Raw genomic sequence first — 17,477 nt, 5'->3', positions numbered from 1 at the left:
AATAAAAAGCAACTGTATTCAGATGCGACAGAATCTTTTCATTGCAAATGAACGTTTCGTATTTTGGCTTCATGCTTTTCTATAAAAGCTTATTTTCATAGTTTGACTTTTTCTGATGTTCTTCACAGTTCATTTGCCTTCAGCATCTGGACTGTTGCTTTATAGCCTGCAAAGAACAGCTGGGAATCATTTTGAAGCAGTATTGTAATTCTTTGATTCAGCCTTGGTATTCCCACACACTAACAACTTGGGAATTCACCAGACATGTTTCAAAGTGTTCTTTTTCAAACGTAAATCTAGCAACAAGAACACTAAAAAGATGCTTTTTATTTGTTTCAAAAAAGTTAAATTTAATTTCATACAACTACAAGGTGTTTATCCAATGAATTACATTTTGAAAGATTAAAGGGTATTTCACTTGTTCTTTCTTCAAATTTGATTTAAAAAATCACCGAAATGTAATCCTTTTTTATTCCATTACATCAGCTTTGTTTGTACGAAAGCCAAACGATCCATTATTGTGTCTTACATTGTTCCCATTGTATTTTCATTAACCCAAACATTTTATCTTGATGTTTGGAATATAAAATGTTGTTCAAAGTGTTACCTTTTCGCGCTGAGAAAAAAATAGGTTTTTAAATAAATACGTTTTAAATTTTAGAAAATGTAAAAATTATTAATTGGACTAAGTTTCTCTTTCTTTCTTTTTTCTTTCCAAACGACTGCTGTCAAAGGACATTAAATCTGTGAGTTGGGGCTCTACAGGTTTCATTGCCCAGTAGAACTAATTATTCATTAGACAAGTAATTTTGGAAAAATGAAATGTAATTTAGGGAAAAACTCAAAAGCTCTTTTCCAATCCTGTCAGATGTTGTAGATTGGGCACAATGTGCTTGACTGTAACTCCTGCAGATCCACTGAAAAAGGGAGGAATTTAGCTGTGCCTGTCTTCAGTAAAGCCCAGGAGTTCAGCCATTATTGGTCTGTAAAACCAGCCAATAAAGAAAAAAAAAACGAGATCACTTTCTTTGAGTCTTTGTATGTAAGTAAGTCCATTTTGTTTTTTGTCTTTTCTTTCCTAGGTCTGTTTCCTGCAGTGCTGAATCTTGCCTCAATGGCTGAGATCAGCACTAATGCCACATGTGGTGAAAGAGGTCCTGAAATGTACTGCAAGTTGGTGGAGCATGTCCCCGGGCAGCCAGTGAGAAATCCCCAGTGCCGTGTCTGTAACTTAGCCAGCAACAGACCATATGGTATGTGGTTCTACTTCTCATTCCTGTCATGCAATTTAATGCAATGTGATATTTACTCATGTATTTCTTAAAGAACAAAACTACAGTTTATGGTGATAAATGTTGTGTAATTGCCATGTATTTCATAGACTAAAAATCCTCCATGGACATTCTGTTTGTCAGATTTAGGGACAGACTATTAGTCTTGGGTGAGATCTGGGTTTACAGTGCCCTGACAATTTTTACATTTTGTTGTTTTATACAAACTGACAATTTGAAGTAGCAATTATTTTTTTAATACACAAAGTATTCCACACACACAAAGTAGAAGACAAAACTAACAGGGTAAATAGATAATTAACATAAAAGAAAAACAGAAAAATCATGATTGCCTACAGTATGTACTCAAACCCTTTGCTGTGGCAAGCCTTAATTAATTGAGGTACACAAAATTACATTCAGAAGCCACATAGTTAAGTGACCTTTGACTGTTTGCAATAATATTGGTTCTCATTGATTCAAAATAAAAAACAGTATTGTAAGATGCCTTGGTCAGATAGAGTTACAAATTGTAAAAATGAGTTACAGTCATTGAAAATCACAGATCAAGAAAAGTACAGAAAAAAAATAATTCCCCGAATATCCCTGTGAGAACAGTCTACTCAATCATCAAAAAATGGAAGGTGGATTGTATTACCAATACACCATCTCAGGCTGTCCACCCAAACTGAGCAGACAGTCTAGGGGAAAACAGATTAGAGATGCCACTATGACACCAACAGCAACTTTGAGAGAGCTACAGAGTTTAATGCCTGAATTGAGAGAAAATGGGCATCCTTCAACAGTCATATCATAAAGATGACCCGTGTGGTAGAGTGGAAAAACCTTCTTACAGGTATATCCTGCAGCAAAACATGAGTGGTCCTGCAAAAATGTGGACACCCAATTGGCACTTTTGGTCTAACTGCCAAGCCTTATGTCTAGTGCACAACCAACACGGCACATCCCCCAGTCAGCACCATCCCTATCCCTGCAGTCAAGCATGCTGGTGGCAGTATCATGCTATGGTGGTGCTTCACCTCAGCAGGAACTGGAAAGCTTGATATGATTGATATAAAATAAATCACAAAGTAAGTGTAGATAGAAGAGGAAAACTTCTCTCGAGTTACTAAAAACTCAAAACAGTATCAATTCACCTTGATCCGAAGCTCACAGGGATGGTCCGGTCTTGAATACTACTGTGAATATGTGGGTTGAAAACTGTTGTGCATAAGTGAAAGCTTGGGCACATCTGCCAAGATGAATGGGCATAAATTGCACCAAACGTGTGCAAAGGTGGTAATTGCTCCCTAACGTTCTTCCACCAAAATGTTGACTTCATATATTTAAACATATGGAATAAATATTTCATTTTTTCTCTGTTTGGTTGATGTTTACTGTGAATTATCTTAGTCTTAAAAGTCTTTAATTTGAGCATTCTGGTTTTATTTTGTAATTTCTCAAAATGGAACACCATAGGAAGGGTGTGAAAACTTTTGCAGGGCACTATATACTTTGTTTTTTATACTTTGCATGCCCATATGTATGAAATTGTCTAATATCTGTGGGGTATACATTGTATAATTTTATAATTTCTGTCTAATATTTTTACCCATTTTCTTCTGTTCACTTTTTATTTTCCATATTGTACAAATATGATTGGTATTAAATTAGAGTGCTTTTGGAAGGTGTTTTTGTCTTGAAAGGTGCCATATACAGTAAATATAATTTATTATTTTTTACAGAAAAGTTACCAAACTTTGATATAGAGATCATAGAACATCTTTTGCCAGCAATGTGAATGAGGTGTATGTTCACCTTTAGTAAAAACACATTGTTGAACTGTATTAATATGTCAAAAGAATAAACAAAAAAGGGAAAAGAGTCAGATATTTCTTTGTTCTTTACAAAAGGTCTCTGAGGTTACAATTACAAAACACTTGACAAACTATACAGGAAGCAACTGGAATTCCCTTGTTAGATGGAAAAGTTTGAAACATGACTAATTGAATGATTCAGATGCATTAGCAAAAGAACATAAAATTGGAACAAATGAGATCTGGGCATAAATGCTTTGGCCAGAGAAAACCAATTATAATGATGTTTTACAGCCTGTACAAAAGATAAAATAAGTAACATTTTTTATACTGTCCAGTCCTTGTCTTTTTGAAAAAATTTTGGAAACACACAAAACAGAAGCATAAGGGAAGCATTTTTGTTTTGTGAGTTCAACAATTCCACCTTCACATTTGACCTGGTGATCCCATAAAACTGTAATAGGGCTCGTAAAGTATAACTGACCTACTATTATTACACCACTCTTCCTGATTCTAAAGAGAGTTCATACAGTATCTCCAGTATTTGGGAGCCGCACTTTAATCAGGCTATGTTTGGTACTTGTGTTCACTTTGTGGTTCAGACCTTCAGAGTTGTGCTGAAGTTACGATGTTCTACAGTGGAGCCACACTGTGTAGTTTATAGTGATGTTTTGACTCTGATCCAATTGACTGATGAAAACAACTTATTATTCTCTGAGCTTGAATGTGGAGACTAAGGGGAAGTGCATTCAGAACTTAGAACAGAAGTTAGCAAATAGCAGCTGCTGTGTGGTCAGATAAGCTCTGAGACCAATAGATGTGTGATGTAAAATGGTTTGAAACCCACTTACAGGAATCATGGCCCAAATGACAGGTGTACTGAAAAAAATATGTAGAAAAATACCATATAAGAAGAACCCCGCCCCCAAAAAATCAACCATCTATTTACAGTGTTTAGAATAGTAGACCAACAAAAGACAGAAAAACAAATGAAGGCATGCACCATGTGTAACGAACAGTTCTTTCCAGACCCTATGTGGACGACACAACATGGAGTGAGGATGGAGTGAGGAAACACTAGGAAAAAGTCATGCAGGAATACGGGGATGTAAACAGGGGGGCGTGTCCAAAGTGCGCAGGTGTCCAGGGCGTGAGTCCGGGGCAAACAATCCAGTAGAAATCCAAAGGGGAATCCAAACAAGAGCAAAGTCCAAAGCCAAGGGGTCCATCCAAGAACAGACAAGATAAAAACTGGAACCGGGTCGGACCCGGCGGAGGGGGAACGGGAACAGAGAATAAAACCTTAACAGGACCAGGTGCTTCCAGGTCCCGGACTCACACGATACGGAAATCAGTTGCAGAGCCCGGATTAACGTCAGCGCCTGGGTTTTAAGGTGGACTGGGAACAGGGGACAGGTGCACAGAATCAAGTCCGAAGTGAAAGAGCCGGAGCGCCCTTAAGGGGCAGGGACTACAGTCGTGACACCATGAACCCATAAAAGTGTTCAGCATGAGCGCTAAAGTTTTAATTAAAATACTATTTTTTTAAATGTTATTCAACAAAATAGATCATAATTGAAAGGGGTGAATCAATTGCACTTTAACTTTTAAATGGGATAGATGGATTAAATGGTCTCCTTTTGCTTGTATCCCTTCTTTTATTCTTATGTAAGATGTGAAAGTGACCTGTGTTTCCATACTCAATTTTGCTATCCGGTGTTATGATTAGGATGGTACTATTTAACAATGAAATACATTACATATATACACGAACTAAGTAAGAAAATTAGTATATGCATGTCTTTGAACAGTGCGCTTAAATTAAAAATGGTCCACCTGAAGAGATCAGGAAATGCTGTGGTGTTCTTTTATCATGTAAAAGGCAAGGATACCATATAGCCTTTTATATTAATAATTTAATAAATATATATTAAATATATATTTCCATATACTGTACTTTGTCCTTAGCTTTAGTATAACTTCAAACTATGGGTCAGGAGACTTTTATAGTATGGACACATTTATTTGCTTTATGTTCTTAATGCTGAATGTGAGTGTCAATGTCAATGAAGGAATCTCATTACATTCCCAAGAAATCTTGAATGCATCATTCTCAACTGATGTTATGACCCCTGCTTCAAAGTAATTTTGAAATTAAGTGTCTTTTCTGTAGGACATATAGCTGCCAGGAAGTTGTAAGTGTGGGATCACATATTTACAGTACATTAACATGAAGGATTCAAATTTGCATTTGCAATGCTTTTCTCATTATAACATGATTTATAAGTAATCAAGTCATTCCAAGACTCATCATGGTGATATTCTAGTAACCTATTAACAATGAAAAGGAGCTCATTGAAGCTCTAACATTATTATTAAAATGAAATCCTTAGCCTGCAAACATGTCTTGAACAAAGTGAGGTAGCTTTAGGCACATAATGAGGTCAAGCCCAAAGTTTAGCTAGCTCCAGTGAAAGAAAGTTTGAAGTAGAATACATTTACTTGGAATATAAAATATATCAGATTAATTTTAAATGTTAAGAGCTTTTTTAATCTGTTTCTGGAGGTCTGGAGTAAAATTATACAATAGACTACACATACAGTATATTCATATTCTTCTTGAACTGTAATATATTTTAAATCTATCTAAAAGATGGCTGCAGAGGGCGTGACAATTAGTTTGTTCCTCAAATACCTGGCACACACTATCTTGCAGTTGGGAGGGGAATTGGTCTAAGGGATGATAGGGTGTTGTGTGACATAGACCCACTGATTTCTTTCAGTTTTTGTAAAATGTCTAGTTCTCAGATTCCTTCCCCATGTCGTTGTGGATCTTTCTTGAAAACATGAATCTGAAAGCAAAGTTTCCAAGTATCTCCTTGGCTACAGTTTTAGAAGCTTTTTATATGGTGTATGTGCTTGCAAGACACCAATTGCATAAAACAACAGACATTATTTCAAATTAGTAAGTTGTTCTAATCGTAGACAATGGAGCTTTCTCGACTTTGGTTTGTTGGTTTTCTTTTGCTTGAGGCATTCACAAAGCATCCTTTTGCATTCAAAGCCACTAAAATCTGTCCTTGATGAGGTTAAGTGTCCTTCAAACATAATCTGTCCCATATCCTGATGTAGCCCACCCTAAAACATGAGTGGGTGGCATTTTGGGAGTAGAATTAGCTGATCTTGTTCACATGTTTTCTAGTGTAAAACACATTTTTTTCCACATTTAACTTAGTCCACTATCTCAGTAGTATACTGGTAACAAGATGGCCTAATTTATGGACTCCTTTAGGGGGTAACTGTCTTTTTCAAGATTCACTTTTAGAATTAACACCTCATCTGTTACTGTGATGTCGTTCTAGTAGGAGTTTATCTGAACTCCTATGGCACCATTCAATAGTGTTATTGCATTTAAGTGGAGACATTTACACTGAATTCTTTACTGTTCCTGTACATATTTGTTTGTTGATTTCCATTGCTGTTTGTCTTGATCACTTGGCCTGAATAAAACATTTTGATTGGAGTCTTTAGGCTCTTGAGAGATAATTGTCAACTTGTTGTACAATTTTAATGGATAGTCTTTCTTGTAGTGTCCTTAGAGAATGGTTTCTAATGTAGGGAGGGTTAGTCCACTTTTGATCTCCAATCCATCTTTTGGCTAAAATACTACTACCTCAATGGTTTTGTCCCTTAAAGTGTTCTGCTTAAATTTTGTGGATCTCCTTTAGTCCTTTTCCAATCTGTCCAAACATTCTAGTTTCTCTTCAGAAAGTCAATTCTGACACCAGTTTGTTCATTCTTATTTCCTTTCCTTTTCTCACAGTATTGCTGTTTTAATTAATCATATCACATACTGTATGGTTTTGATCTTTGCTTCTAATGATTAATGGCCTCTCCTTGTGATTGTTGCAATTGGATGTATATCTCCTTGGTCTGCATGAGTCCACCTTGAGGTGATTTCACATCTGTTATACCTTGCTTTATCCTCCTAGTTAATGACAAAAGGTCTTTAAGACAGTGACAATTACCATCCTAGTCCATTCTCTGTCCTTCTTCATTCTCCTTGATTATCCTTAATTTCCTCCAATGCTTTTATCAACCTTCCTAATTAGAGGTCATGCAGTTTACAAGAGGAAATTTCTATTAACTTATCTTTGCAGATTAAATACTGACAGCCATCAATGAAATGAGCCTTCTCCAGCTGCAGAAATGTTGCACTCACACCATTTCAAAATCGCTTTATTTTGTGGTTAATTTGGCTGACTCCTTTCAAAGTAAATCCTCCAATTCGTGTCTAAGCTTTTCTCTCTGTAATAAGTAGTCATACTTACAGTATAATTTACTTCTTCTTACCAAAATATGTAGCATTTACATAATGTTAGTGCCACACATTTAAGTTTGAGCTATTTGAGCTGCTGTTTTGTCTACCACCTAACTGAAATTCACATGTTGAGACCACTTGATGACAGAAAATAAAAACAGAGATTGAATTACTATGCAATCATTGAAGAATTCATGAAAATTAAAGATTATAACTTTAAAAGTCTTTATTTTGGAGGTGTGTTGCTACAAGATTATTTACAGTGCCACTCAATGATATAAATAGATTTTAACTTCTTGCATTTAGAAATACAGTGCCGTCCAGATTTATTCATACCCCTGTCTAAATAGGGATCAAAAAGTCATATGACAGAATGAGTTGAAAATTAATGTGGTCTATAAATATCACAACTGTAATAACATTGCACAGACTAAAGTCACTGTATCATCAATAATTGTATTTCAGAAAACATGAAGGTAAAATGGATTCTCGACCTCTGTCTTCCTCTAAACAAAATACATCCATCTATTTTCTAACTGTTTTATACAATACATGGTCAAGGAGGACCCAGTGCCTATCCCGGCAATCAGCAGGCACAAGTTGGGATGCACTGTGGACAAGGTGCAAGTTTGCATTACAGGGCACACACAGACAAACATACATACACTCACATCAGGGCAATTCCAAAGCCAATTAACCTACTAGTATGTATTTAGACTGGGGGGAGGAAACTGAAGCATCAGGAGGAAACTGTCTCAAACACAAGGCGAACATACTGTACAAACAAGAAATAACACTTTGCTCTTCATAAGTTCGTGAAGGGATATAACACAGCAGACATTCAGGAGTAGCATTCATCATCAAGTTTATGGTCAGAAAAGACTCTGAAGACTGGAGGCAAATGGTCATTGACCTCTACATATTGGGGGATAAATCTGAAATAATCCGTAAAAAGTGAATCTACCACTTTCCAATGTAGGCTCCAGTATTAAGAAATGTAAACAAAAGGTTGCATAGTGTCAAGCTTTCCAGAAAGAGGAGACAAGTGCATCTCGCTATCACAGGTTGTGAGACAAGTGTTCCAAGCAGCTGTTGGAGATTTCCAAGACAAACTAGTATCTTCGGGTACAAAGTATTGAAAACGACAGTTCAACATTGCCCATGTAAATGGGGCATTCATGGTGAGTTTCCAAGGAAAAAGTCTCTTGTCAAGCAAACCAAAAACACAGGCCACTTGATCAAACTACAGTAAATCTGAATAACAATTGGAACCATAATTATGGATTAAACAAGAAATTGTCTTTTTTAACATTAAATCAGTTTAGTCAATGTTGAGAAAATATTAATGACCACTGAATGAAATATAATAGAGAGTCATTTATGTTTTAGGGTTGTATTGCATCTACAGGTCCTAAAGCCATTGTTTAGAAAGGTGGAATCATTATTGCCAGCTGGTAGTAGGACATTATAAATGAAAACCTTGTTCCTCTACCAGGAAGCTCAAAGTTGGTGGAAAATAGGCTTGCCAGCATGATTAACAAAACTGACAAATGGTTAATTACAAAGAAAATAAATACTCTTGTCTGGTCATATCAATCTCTAGACCTCAACACAATTGAACATTTTTGTTTTGAAAGCCAAATGAGGCTTGAAAACAGAACTGCTCAAGAAAGACAAAAGACGTTCATGACAGAAACCAAAGAGATTGAAGGACCTGGAGGAATTCCCATCAGAAATGTTGGAACTTCAAACAGTACACTACAGAAGTCCTCTTTTTACTGTAATCCCTTTCAAAGGAGGATTTACTACATGCTAATAACAGGGGTATGAATAAATGTGACCCTAACACATTTTTATGGACCTTAGCCTCATCATGACTTTGCTTCAAGCAATACTATGAAGATTACAGTATGACACATTATCCAATCCTTTCTGCTCCATGTGATGTTCACATCCATGCGTTTTTTTATTTCTTTGGATAATGATTAATAACCTGGATGGCACTGTATATTAAACTGTTTTTGGCAGGTGCTCAATCTATAATACAATATTGAAAGTCATACAAGTCTTCAGTTTTTGATTTGTTTCTATCAAATGCTGTACTGCATGTACTCTTTTATTTTCATGCTGAACTAAGTTTTATAGTTCTATTACTTTTAGTACTATTGCTTTTGAAATACTGATTAAACCTCATGTTAGATTTAGCCTTACCCTTGGCTAAAGACTGTGCATACTGTATCAGATAGAAATAAATGATCATTTTTTAAAATAGTTTTTAAATCATTTTTATAAAACATTTAGATACTGTACATGTCGACAATGAAATTACATATAGACTTGCAAAAGTCAAACAAAGAATCTACATCTCATTCAATTTTTGCAAAAAGCATTTAAGTAGGACACTTTTAGGGTATTCAGAGGGCTGTGTTTAATTACAGTCACAGAGAACATAGGCTGCTTATAAAATCTACAGTTCAAAATCTAAATCAGAGAGTCGTTTTTCTAAAATATCCAGTTACTGCAAAATAGATTTATGGAGTATATATATGCATAGCTAAATATAATAGGCATGTAACAAAAATGAAGTTTGTAGTGAAAATTCCCAGTCTTCCATTTTTGTGGTGTTTTTACATTTATATGCATCTTGAATTTGTGTAACAATTAGCTATCCTCATACAAAATATGTCTACATGGAGATCACTTTTCAAGTTTAGGATTGTACTAGAAAACATGAAAAACATGAATATGTGCCATAGAAAAAAATAGTGTAATGAACATGCCATCTAATGAAAAGAAAAAAACATTAATTGGAAATCACTTTCCAGAAAAAACATTACTTTGGTATGCTGGGTTTTGTTATTAGAAACTGAATAAATCCTATTATTTGACTTCTTTAATAGTGTTGTTTAAAACAAAGGTGTATTGAAATAAAACTAATCAGAATGTAATTACTGTAAATTAAATGGCACTTCATAAAACATTTACCACTATGCAACTAACTTGACCTTCTCCAAAATCCAACAACAGTTGAAGAGTCTTTATGCTTAACGACTCCTGTTGTAAGGCTTGGGGGACTGGTCACTTCATCTATGCTCTATTCTGTTCTGTCCTCTAGGGTACTGAGAGAGCGCTGACACAGTGGAGTCATTCAAACCCAGTCACAGCTACATTTATTTACAAGAGAAAAAACATTAAACAAAACCCCCAACCAAACTTCACCCACTCTATTCTCTCTATATTCCCTCTATAAATAGCCCGGCATCAAAGCTGCTTACCAGCATAACAAAACAAAAGGCTTTCTATGGAATTCAAACTCATTTTTTGCAGAATCCATGTTCCACTCTTGTTTTTGCAAATAAAAACAGTTGGCAAAAAATGTTCTAAGTGTCTTCAAGTGAGAAATGTCTATGAGTCTGGGACAATTTGAAGAAATGCAAAGCAATGATCATTTTTTAGATTGAAGCTAGTGACATCACTTTTGGTCGTGTGGTTGGAAGGTACATGTTGCTGTACAATTTTCTTGAATGATTCTTTCTTGTCCCAGAGCGGCACCCCATAACATACGCCATTGATGGCACAAACCGATGGTGGCAAAGTCCCAGCATCCAGAACGGAATGGAGTACCACTATGTTACTATCACCTTAGATCTTAAACAGGTAAGAGTTGAACCTGCATATTCTGTGATTGTATGACAATGCTGGAATACAAAGTGTTTTTACCACCCACAGTGACAAAGGGAGCTCACACCTTCGTCCCATGACCTCTCTTGAGGTTGTAATTTGTTGTTCAATGGTCCTCTTTTGTCTTACCTACAGCATATATCGATCCACAATCAGTCCTTGATTGTTGTGCCTCCATTTTGAGTCAGGTTACAGAGCTGGCCCCTCCATTGGTTTAAATGGATGTTGCCTGTCAATCAAGGGGAGCTGGCGAGGAGTGTAGCGTATCCAAACCTAGCACCAACGGTGGGCAGGGAGGGTCTTGTTTGTGTGAGGTTTGTTTTCTTGTTGTATTGGACATTTTTTTGTTAAATGTTTTTTCCCTGTCAATACTGGTTATTTTTCCTATGACCCTGTGGTCATCACTGACGTACTTGCAAGGTGGTTGGTTTCACACCAAACAAGTAAAAATATATAACAGGAGGATAATATACGTAAAACTACACAATTGCTTAACTTGATACTGTATCTCAGCCTGGAAGGTAAAAAATAATCATATCATTTTAAACACTCAATAGATCTTTATACTTCACATTGTCATTATGACATTTTCATTGAAATGTTATATTTTGTCTACAGCATTGGAACACTATGTAAAAATCTTAATTATAAAAACACACAAAATACAATTCCTTAAATTCCTTAATGCGTTGGATATTTCTTGATTGTTCATAACCTAAATGACAATTTTGCATATGCTAAAAAATGTTTGCTTTAATTAGTTGCTTTACTGGGGTTTTCTGGTTGTTTATATATTAATTTCATTAAACTATTTATGGAGCTCAAATCACAAAAAACACAAGAGACTTATGTTAGTAAGCATTTAGCAAGACAGAATGCTATACCAGCCAGTAAGTCACTTCTGTTATTTGATAATTCGCACTATAATAGAGTGATTTAACCAGACCTACCATGTAAAAAGTGTAAGCAAATGTTGCTGCATAGCAATGATATCACATTTTATATTTAACAGCATTTTTTTGTGTAATATAAATAACAATGTTGTCCATTGTGATTATCATATATTTACTGGAGTGGTCTAATTAAAAGACCTTGAAAGCAGGTCACTTGAGCTTTGACTACCTTTAAACCAAAGCTGTTCACTCTATGAATGCTCTTCAGTTTCATATTGCCTACTGGTATTTATTAAAAAAAAAGGTTGAAACACTCAAACTCCCAGCAATGATTGCCCTGTTATTGAACTGCAACCGGAAATTATTAGAGCAAACAAAACTAGTTAATTAAAATAATTACAGGCTTGAGTCTGCCTATGTTCTGGAGCAGATCCAAAACTCTACGATATGTGAATGAGCTGGCTCGGACTGTTCATTATATCTGTATGGGCTGCATGGTTTCCTCAGAGGACTTTAGGTATCGCTGTGGGTGAATCATTCTGTCTGCCTTGGCTGAGAACCATGACAGCTGTTAATTAATTTGTACATGTCTTCAAGTGAGTTATTATGTCTGGGGTTAAAATGTTACACTTCCCTCATCCAGGGAAAATTGAAGCCCAGTGAACCCCTGTCATTTTTTTTCTTTATATCGGTGGTGGGGAAAAAAACAGGACATCGCATTTATTAACATGCAATGTTTCAAGAAACTGAAATGTATAGATATAGACTAGAATTCATTGTAAATGTTCAATCTAAAGGCAGTAGAAGGCACCAACATTAAATTAATAGGACCTCAACATGTACATCCTGTACAGAGTAAACCTGTTATAATAAAAATGTGGAATTAAAAGTAACTAGGAACAGCATTGCCAATTACATACTGTAGGAAGCATTTATCATATACAGAGTATAGAGTGTATCAGCTAATCAAATTTAAATTGTGCTAAATTGTGGTATTTGACATTAACTCTGGGTTTTGTTTATTTAGGTTTACAGAGCTCTTAGACGTGACAGATTCTTGCAGGATACACTAGAAAAGGAAGTTATTTTCAAGATCACGCACAAGTTTCTAACTTTAAAGTAGTAATACATGAAGTAGAGCCACCTGTGATAATAAAAACTTGAATAATTAATACATAATGTCAAAATTTGGGAGCTATAGGAAATTAAGTATTAAGTAATTTTATAGTTACCCTGTGACATCATTCATGTCATTCATCTGAAGCCTTTACTGTAATTCACAGTATGTTTTTTTAAACATATCAGTGAAAAATAAGAATAGTTGATTACAAAATCTTTCTTAAACTGTTATTGAAACTATGTTTCAAATGAAATCAGCCCATACTTAATTTTTCAATTACATATAAATGCAGAAACTTTAATATTGTTTTATTGAAAGTGGATTGCACTTTAAGATCTCTTTTATTTAATTGAAAAAGGATGCACTGGAAGGCACAGCAGAGTAAATCATGGGAAACCAATGAGTTCTATACTCACAACAGATAACTGAAGGTTACTGAAGCATCTTTGTTATGAAAATCACAGATTCAATCAATTTTTTAGAGGTTTTCTAAATACTTGCAGTTCATCTTGGGATGTGCTCGTATATGATGAGATGAAAATATACATACACAATATAATGACAGCTTGGATCTTATTAAAACCACTCAAATTGCTTGTTTCAGACTCCTCATCCAAAAATGACTTTTAGATGTGATTTAATTAGTGGGTAAATTCTCACCTGTGAGGATGAAGTTTTAGGCTGTGGGAGGCATTTATCTGTGTATAAAATGTTGAATCAAATCTCTCCCACAGATAAACTCACACACATATCCGGTACACACCTCCATAAACCTCCCACAAGCAGTACTGTACATCTGAATTTCACAGGAAAAAAAAGATGAATTAATACTTGGTATTGAAAATGCATAAGAATGCCAATTATTTGAAATACATAGAAATTAATTAAAGTTAAAATAAACTGAAAAACCAAACCAATTCACCTACTGTCAGACACACATCAGATTTCTACATGGGAGTCCAGTAATATGTAATCATGTTCAAGAATCTAAAACACAAATTAAAGTAGTATAATGATTCAGTTACCTTAATAAACTATTTTAGGAATCCTTAGTCAGCCAACCCCAAAGGCTAAGGGTCCAAATATTTCTTATTGCATTCAGTTTAAGGAACTAATTAAGAAAGCTAAAAAAAACCAACTAAATAGTTCAAGTCCTTTATCCTTACCCTGCTTACTTAACCAAAAGTTTGTTTTTTCAAGTGGTATCATTTTCAAATAAGTGTTCTTAAAAAGACATTTTCAATATCTGAATCACTCTTCACAGACATTTTTATATTTTCACTTTAGAAAGCTCTAGGCAGGTCTCAGGTCTATATAAAGCCACCATTTCTCACACTGGGGCTTTTAAGGAAAGGGGGGTGTCATTCCTAAGGCACTGAAGTATAGGAGGTCCCTATTCAAGCATCTGGAATTTCAGTATATTGAGTATGAGACCAATATCCTCCTTTAATTACCTTATCTTAGAGATAATGTACTGCTTTTCCAAAATGCAATAGCCTACCCGCTTCCACTTACTGAACACCTGTGACTGGTTTATTTTTCTAAAACCTTTGTTTTCACTGTATCTTCAGATTTAACCCCGCTCTTTAACATTACTAAGCGTAGTTTGCTCTGTATTTTTCTTTTGATCCTTTTGTTTATGTTACTAACCAGCTGGAAAATATATTGTACCAATAATGAAACTAAAAAAAGAGACTATCTGTAATGTGTTTTTTGTCTTCATCCTAAGTCAAAAGAGGTGACAATTAAGGACTGAAATGGTTACCCTGATAAGTTATGTTATCTAAGTGTACTCTCTAAATAAAATAATGGAAAGAAATCTGTGCTAATCACTGCAATTACACAACAAAAACATTAGATTTCATATTTTTACAAAATAGCGTGTCAAGTGATACGAGTGATAGTTAAATGTAAGGCACATTATTTTTTTAATTCACTTGCACACCTTTGGTGTTAGGGTAATAAAGGGTTAAAACTGAAAAGACAAATATTTATTAACAATAAAATAACACGACTAAGCAGTACATACAGTACAGTGGTTACTAGAAATACAGCTATTTACAATCCATGAGTGTCACAAGATGGCCCAAGTGATGGCCCAAGCAGGTCCTTTTCCCCAAACGATGGCACCGCTGTAAAGCGCTCAGATACATCAAAGTGCAATTTATTTACAGTGCTCTTCTTCCCAACAAAAAAAATACAAAAGATTTACAAAAAAACAGCTCTTAAAACATGAAACAACAAGAAGTCAGATATATAAAGCTAGACCTCTACATACGTACTCTGACACTCTTAATCCTTCATTCCAGAACATCCAGTGAACCTTCTAGGCTGAGGACCAGCTTATATCCTTTGGGGGGGCCCTCCATCCCCTGGAATCAAGTCTTATCCTAATTATCTTTAATTTTACACACAAAATATTTCACAATAATTCATTCAGTCTGATCACAGTGATTTCCAAAACAAAAGAAGAAGAAAAAAAAACATTTTACTGCTTCTCTTTTACACTTTCACCAAGTAAAAGTAGAAAATAGAATCTTCCCATTGAAACATGTGAGTGGTTTTTCCTATAAATATGCCTTTAGAAGTAGGGGTTAGGTTTGGACCTTTGGAGCCACCGTAGGCTGACACTATGACACAAACTTGAGGTCTTGAACAGCAAGCAAACAGTAAGTACAGTACCACACAAATTGAGACTGCTCTCCATTCACACGATAGCAACATAAAAATAGACAATATAATCACCAAGCATATACAGTATGCTTATGTATGTATCTGGGTCCCACTGTGCCTCACGTTAATGAATTGACACACAACAGCAGCAACCAGCCAAGCCAAGTGTGCACCCTCAGGAGCTAGCTAGCAAGTGGTTGGTGAAAAATGTGTGTTTGTGTGATTTTCCTGTGTTACCCATGCCTAGTGACAGAGTTCTCTGTCACAATGTGTTTCAGAGGCCTCAGTAATAAAGTTCAGTAATTGGATAGTTTATAAATATTATGTCCTGAGCTTTATAGTATAGTGCATAGTATATAGTTGGATTAACCATATCATGCCAAATAGAGAAAAACATGCATCATAATAATAAATGGATACTGTTCAGAGCTAAATCTCCTTTCCTGCAACAGGTATACCCAAATGTAAATGTGAATCAATGGCCCTATTCTGAAATGCATCAGGGAAAATGGGTGAGAATGTTATTAATGTGAGAATTTCACACTAAAGAAAACAGAAAAATCCTTGAAATAAATAAAACAACAAGCTCTGTTTAATAATATTCAGATTACTTAGCCAGAATCAGAACAAGGTCCTTTTGCATGGCTCAAGCTTTGAGGAAGATGAGGGTGATGATTAGATTAGATCACTTTATTAGCCATATACAACTTCTTGCTTTAGGAATTCATCTTTTCGCATACCCCAGCTTGCTCTCCATTAGACGCACAGGCAGGGAGAGAAGCTTGGGGTCAGAGCGCAGTGTCAGCCATTTATACAGCACCCCTGGAGCAGCTGGGGTTAAGAGCCTTGCTCAGGAGCCCAACAGAGTAGGATTCCTCTGTCAGCCTTAGGATTTGAACTGGCAACCTTCCAGCCACAGGTGCAGGTGGTTAGCCACAGAGCCACCACTCCACCCCTTGAATAATGATGAAGTTATTTTCTGTCCTCTTTTCCCTGTCTTTGATCTACTTTTTTCACTTGCCTCTGTATTTATGCTGTACTCCAGCAGTGTTGAATGTTTATTCTTTATAACAGTCCTAATGGTTTATGGTCAGTTAATTAACATGAGTAACTCATCAGAAACATACTTTGGCACCAACACTTAGTGGGCAAGAAAAAAACTTGAGATCACTCCCAGAAAAATCATCCCTCTCATACGTTTTATTTACTTTAATCTCATCATGAAACCCCGGCATGTACACAATTCTGTGTAATGATTGATGTTTTTTTAAGTTGAGTGCCTTTTTTAACTTTGGGTTTAGGGCGAACATTGCAGTTATGCCCCTGTTCATAAACTCCAGGTTATGAGGCAAACACTCTTGGAAAGGATTGAGAAGGTCAAGTGATTTCTTCAATGTGAGGATTTCCAGGGACATTGTATCGTATGAGCTTGTATAACTGATCCTGTCTTGAAAACTCCTATACAGGCGGGATCGATGATGCAGAATAAAAAAAAATATATAGAAGAAATATACCGATGGAAAAAAGAAACGCAACATTTTCTGGAATGAGAATACTATAGTTATAGCTTATGTACTTTCACAAAAAGTTGTCAATTTGTTTCAAGCCCTCTGACCAGCAATACAGCTTGTGCAGTGAGGCATTGCAACTTGCCAATCACACGAAAGCTCGTTAGGTGCACTTTTACACAACGAGGTCCAG

General features: G+C 35.6%; 1 protein-coding gene across 8 annotated transcripts in view; it reads left to right on the top strand.

The window, feature by feature from the left end:
* lama2 (laminin, alpha 2) overlaps nucleotides 1-17,477 on the top strand; it is a 199,738-nt gene that overhangs the window by 40,569 nt on the left and 141,692 nt on the right. For all 8 annotated transcript variants that reach the window (XM_015359827.2, XM_015359821.2, XM_069195960.1 and 5 more), the window contains exons 2-3: nucleotides 1,083-1,253; nucleotides 10,954-11,066. In XM_015359827.2, coding sequence (XP_015215313.2) covers nucleotides 1,083-1,253; nucleotides 10,954-11,066 — 284 coding nt within the window. The remainder of the gene's footprint in view (nucleotides 1-1,082; nucleotides 1,254-10,953; nucleotides 11,067-17,477) is intronic.

This window comes from Lepisosteus oculatus, chromosome 2 (genome assembly GCF_040954835.1).
Source record: "Lepisosteus oculatus isolate fLepOcu1 chromosome 2, fLepOcu1.hap2, whole genome shotgun sequence".
NCBI lineage: Eukaryota > Metazoa > Chordata > Actinopteri > Semionotiformes > Lepisosteidae > Lepisosteus > Lepisosteus oculatus.
This window is presented reverse-complemented; position numbering and strand designations above follow the sequence as displayed.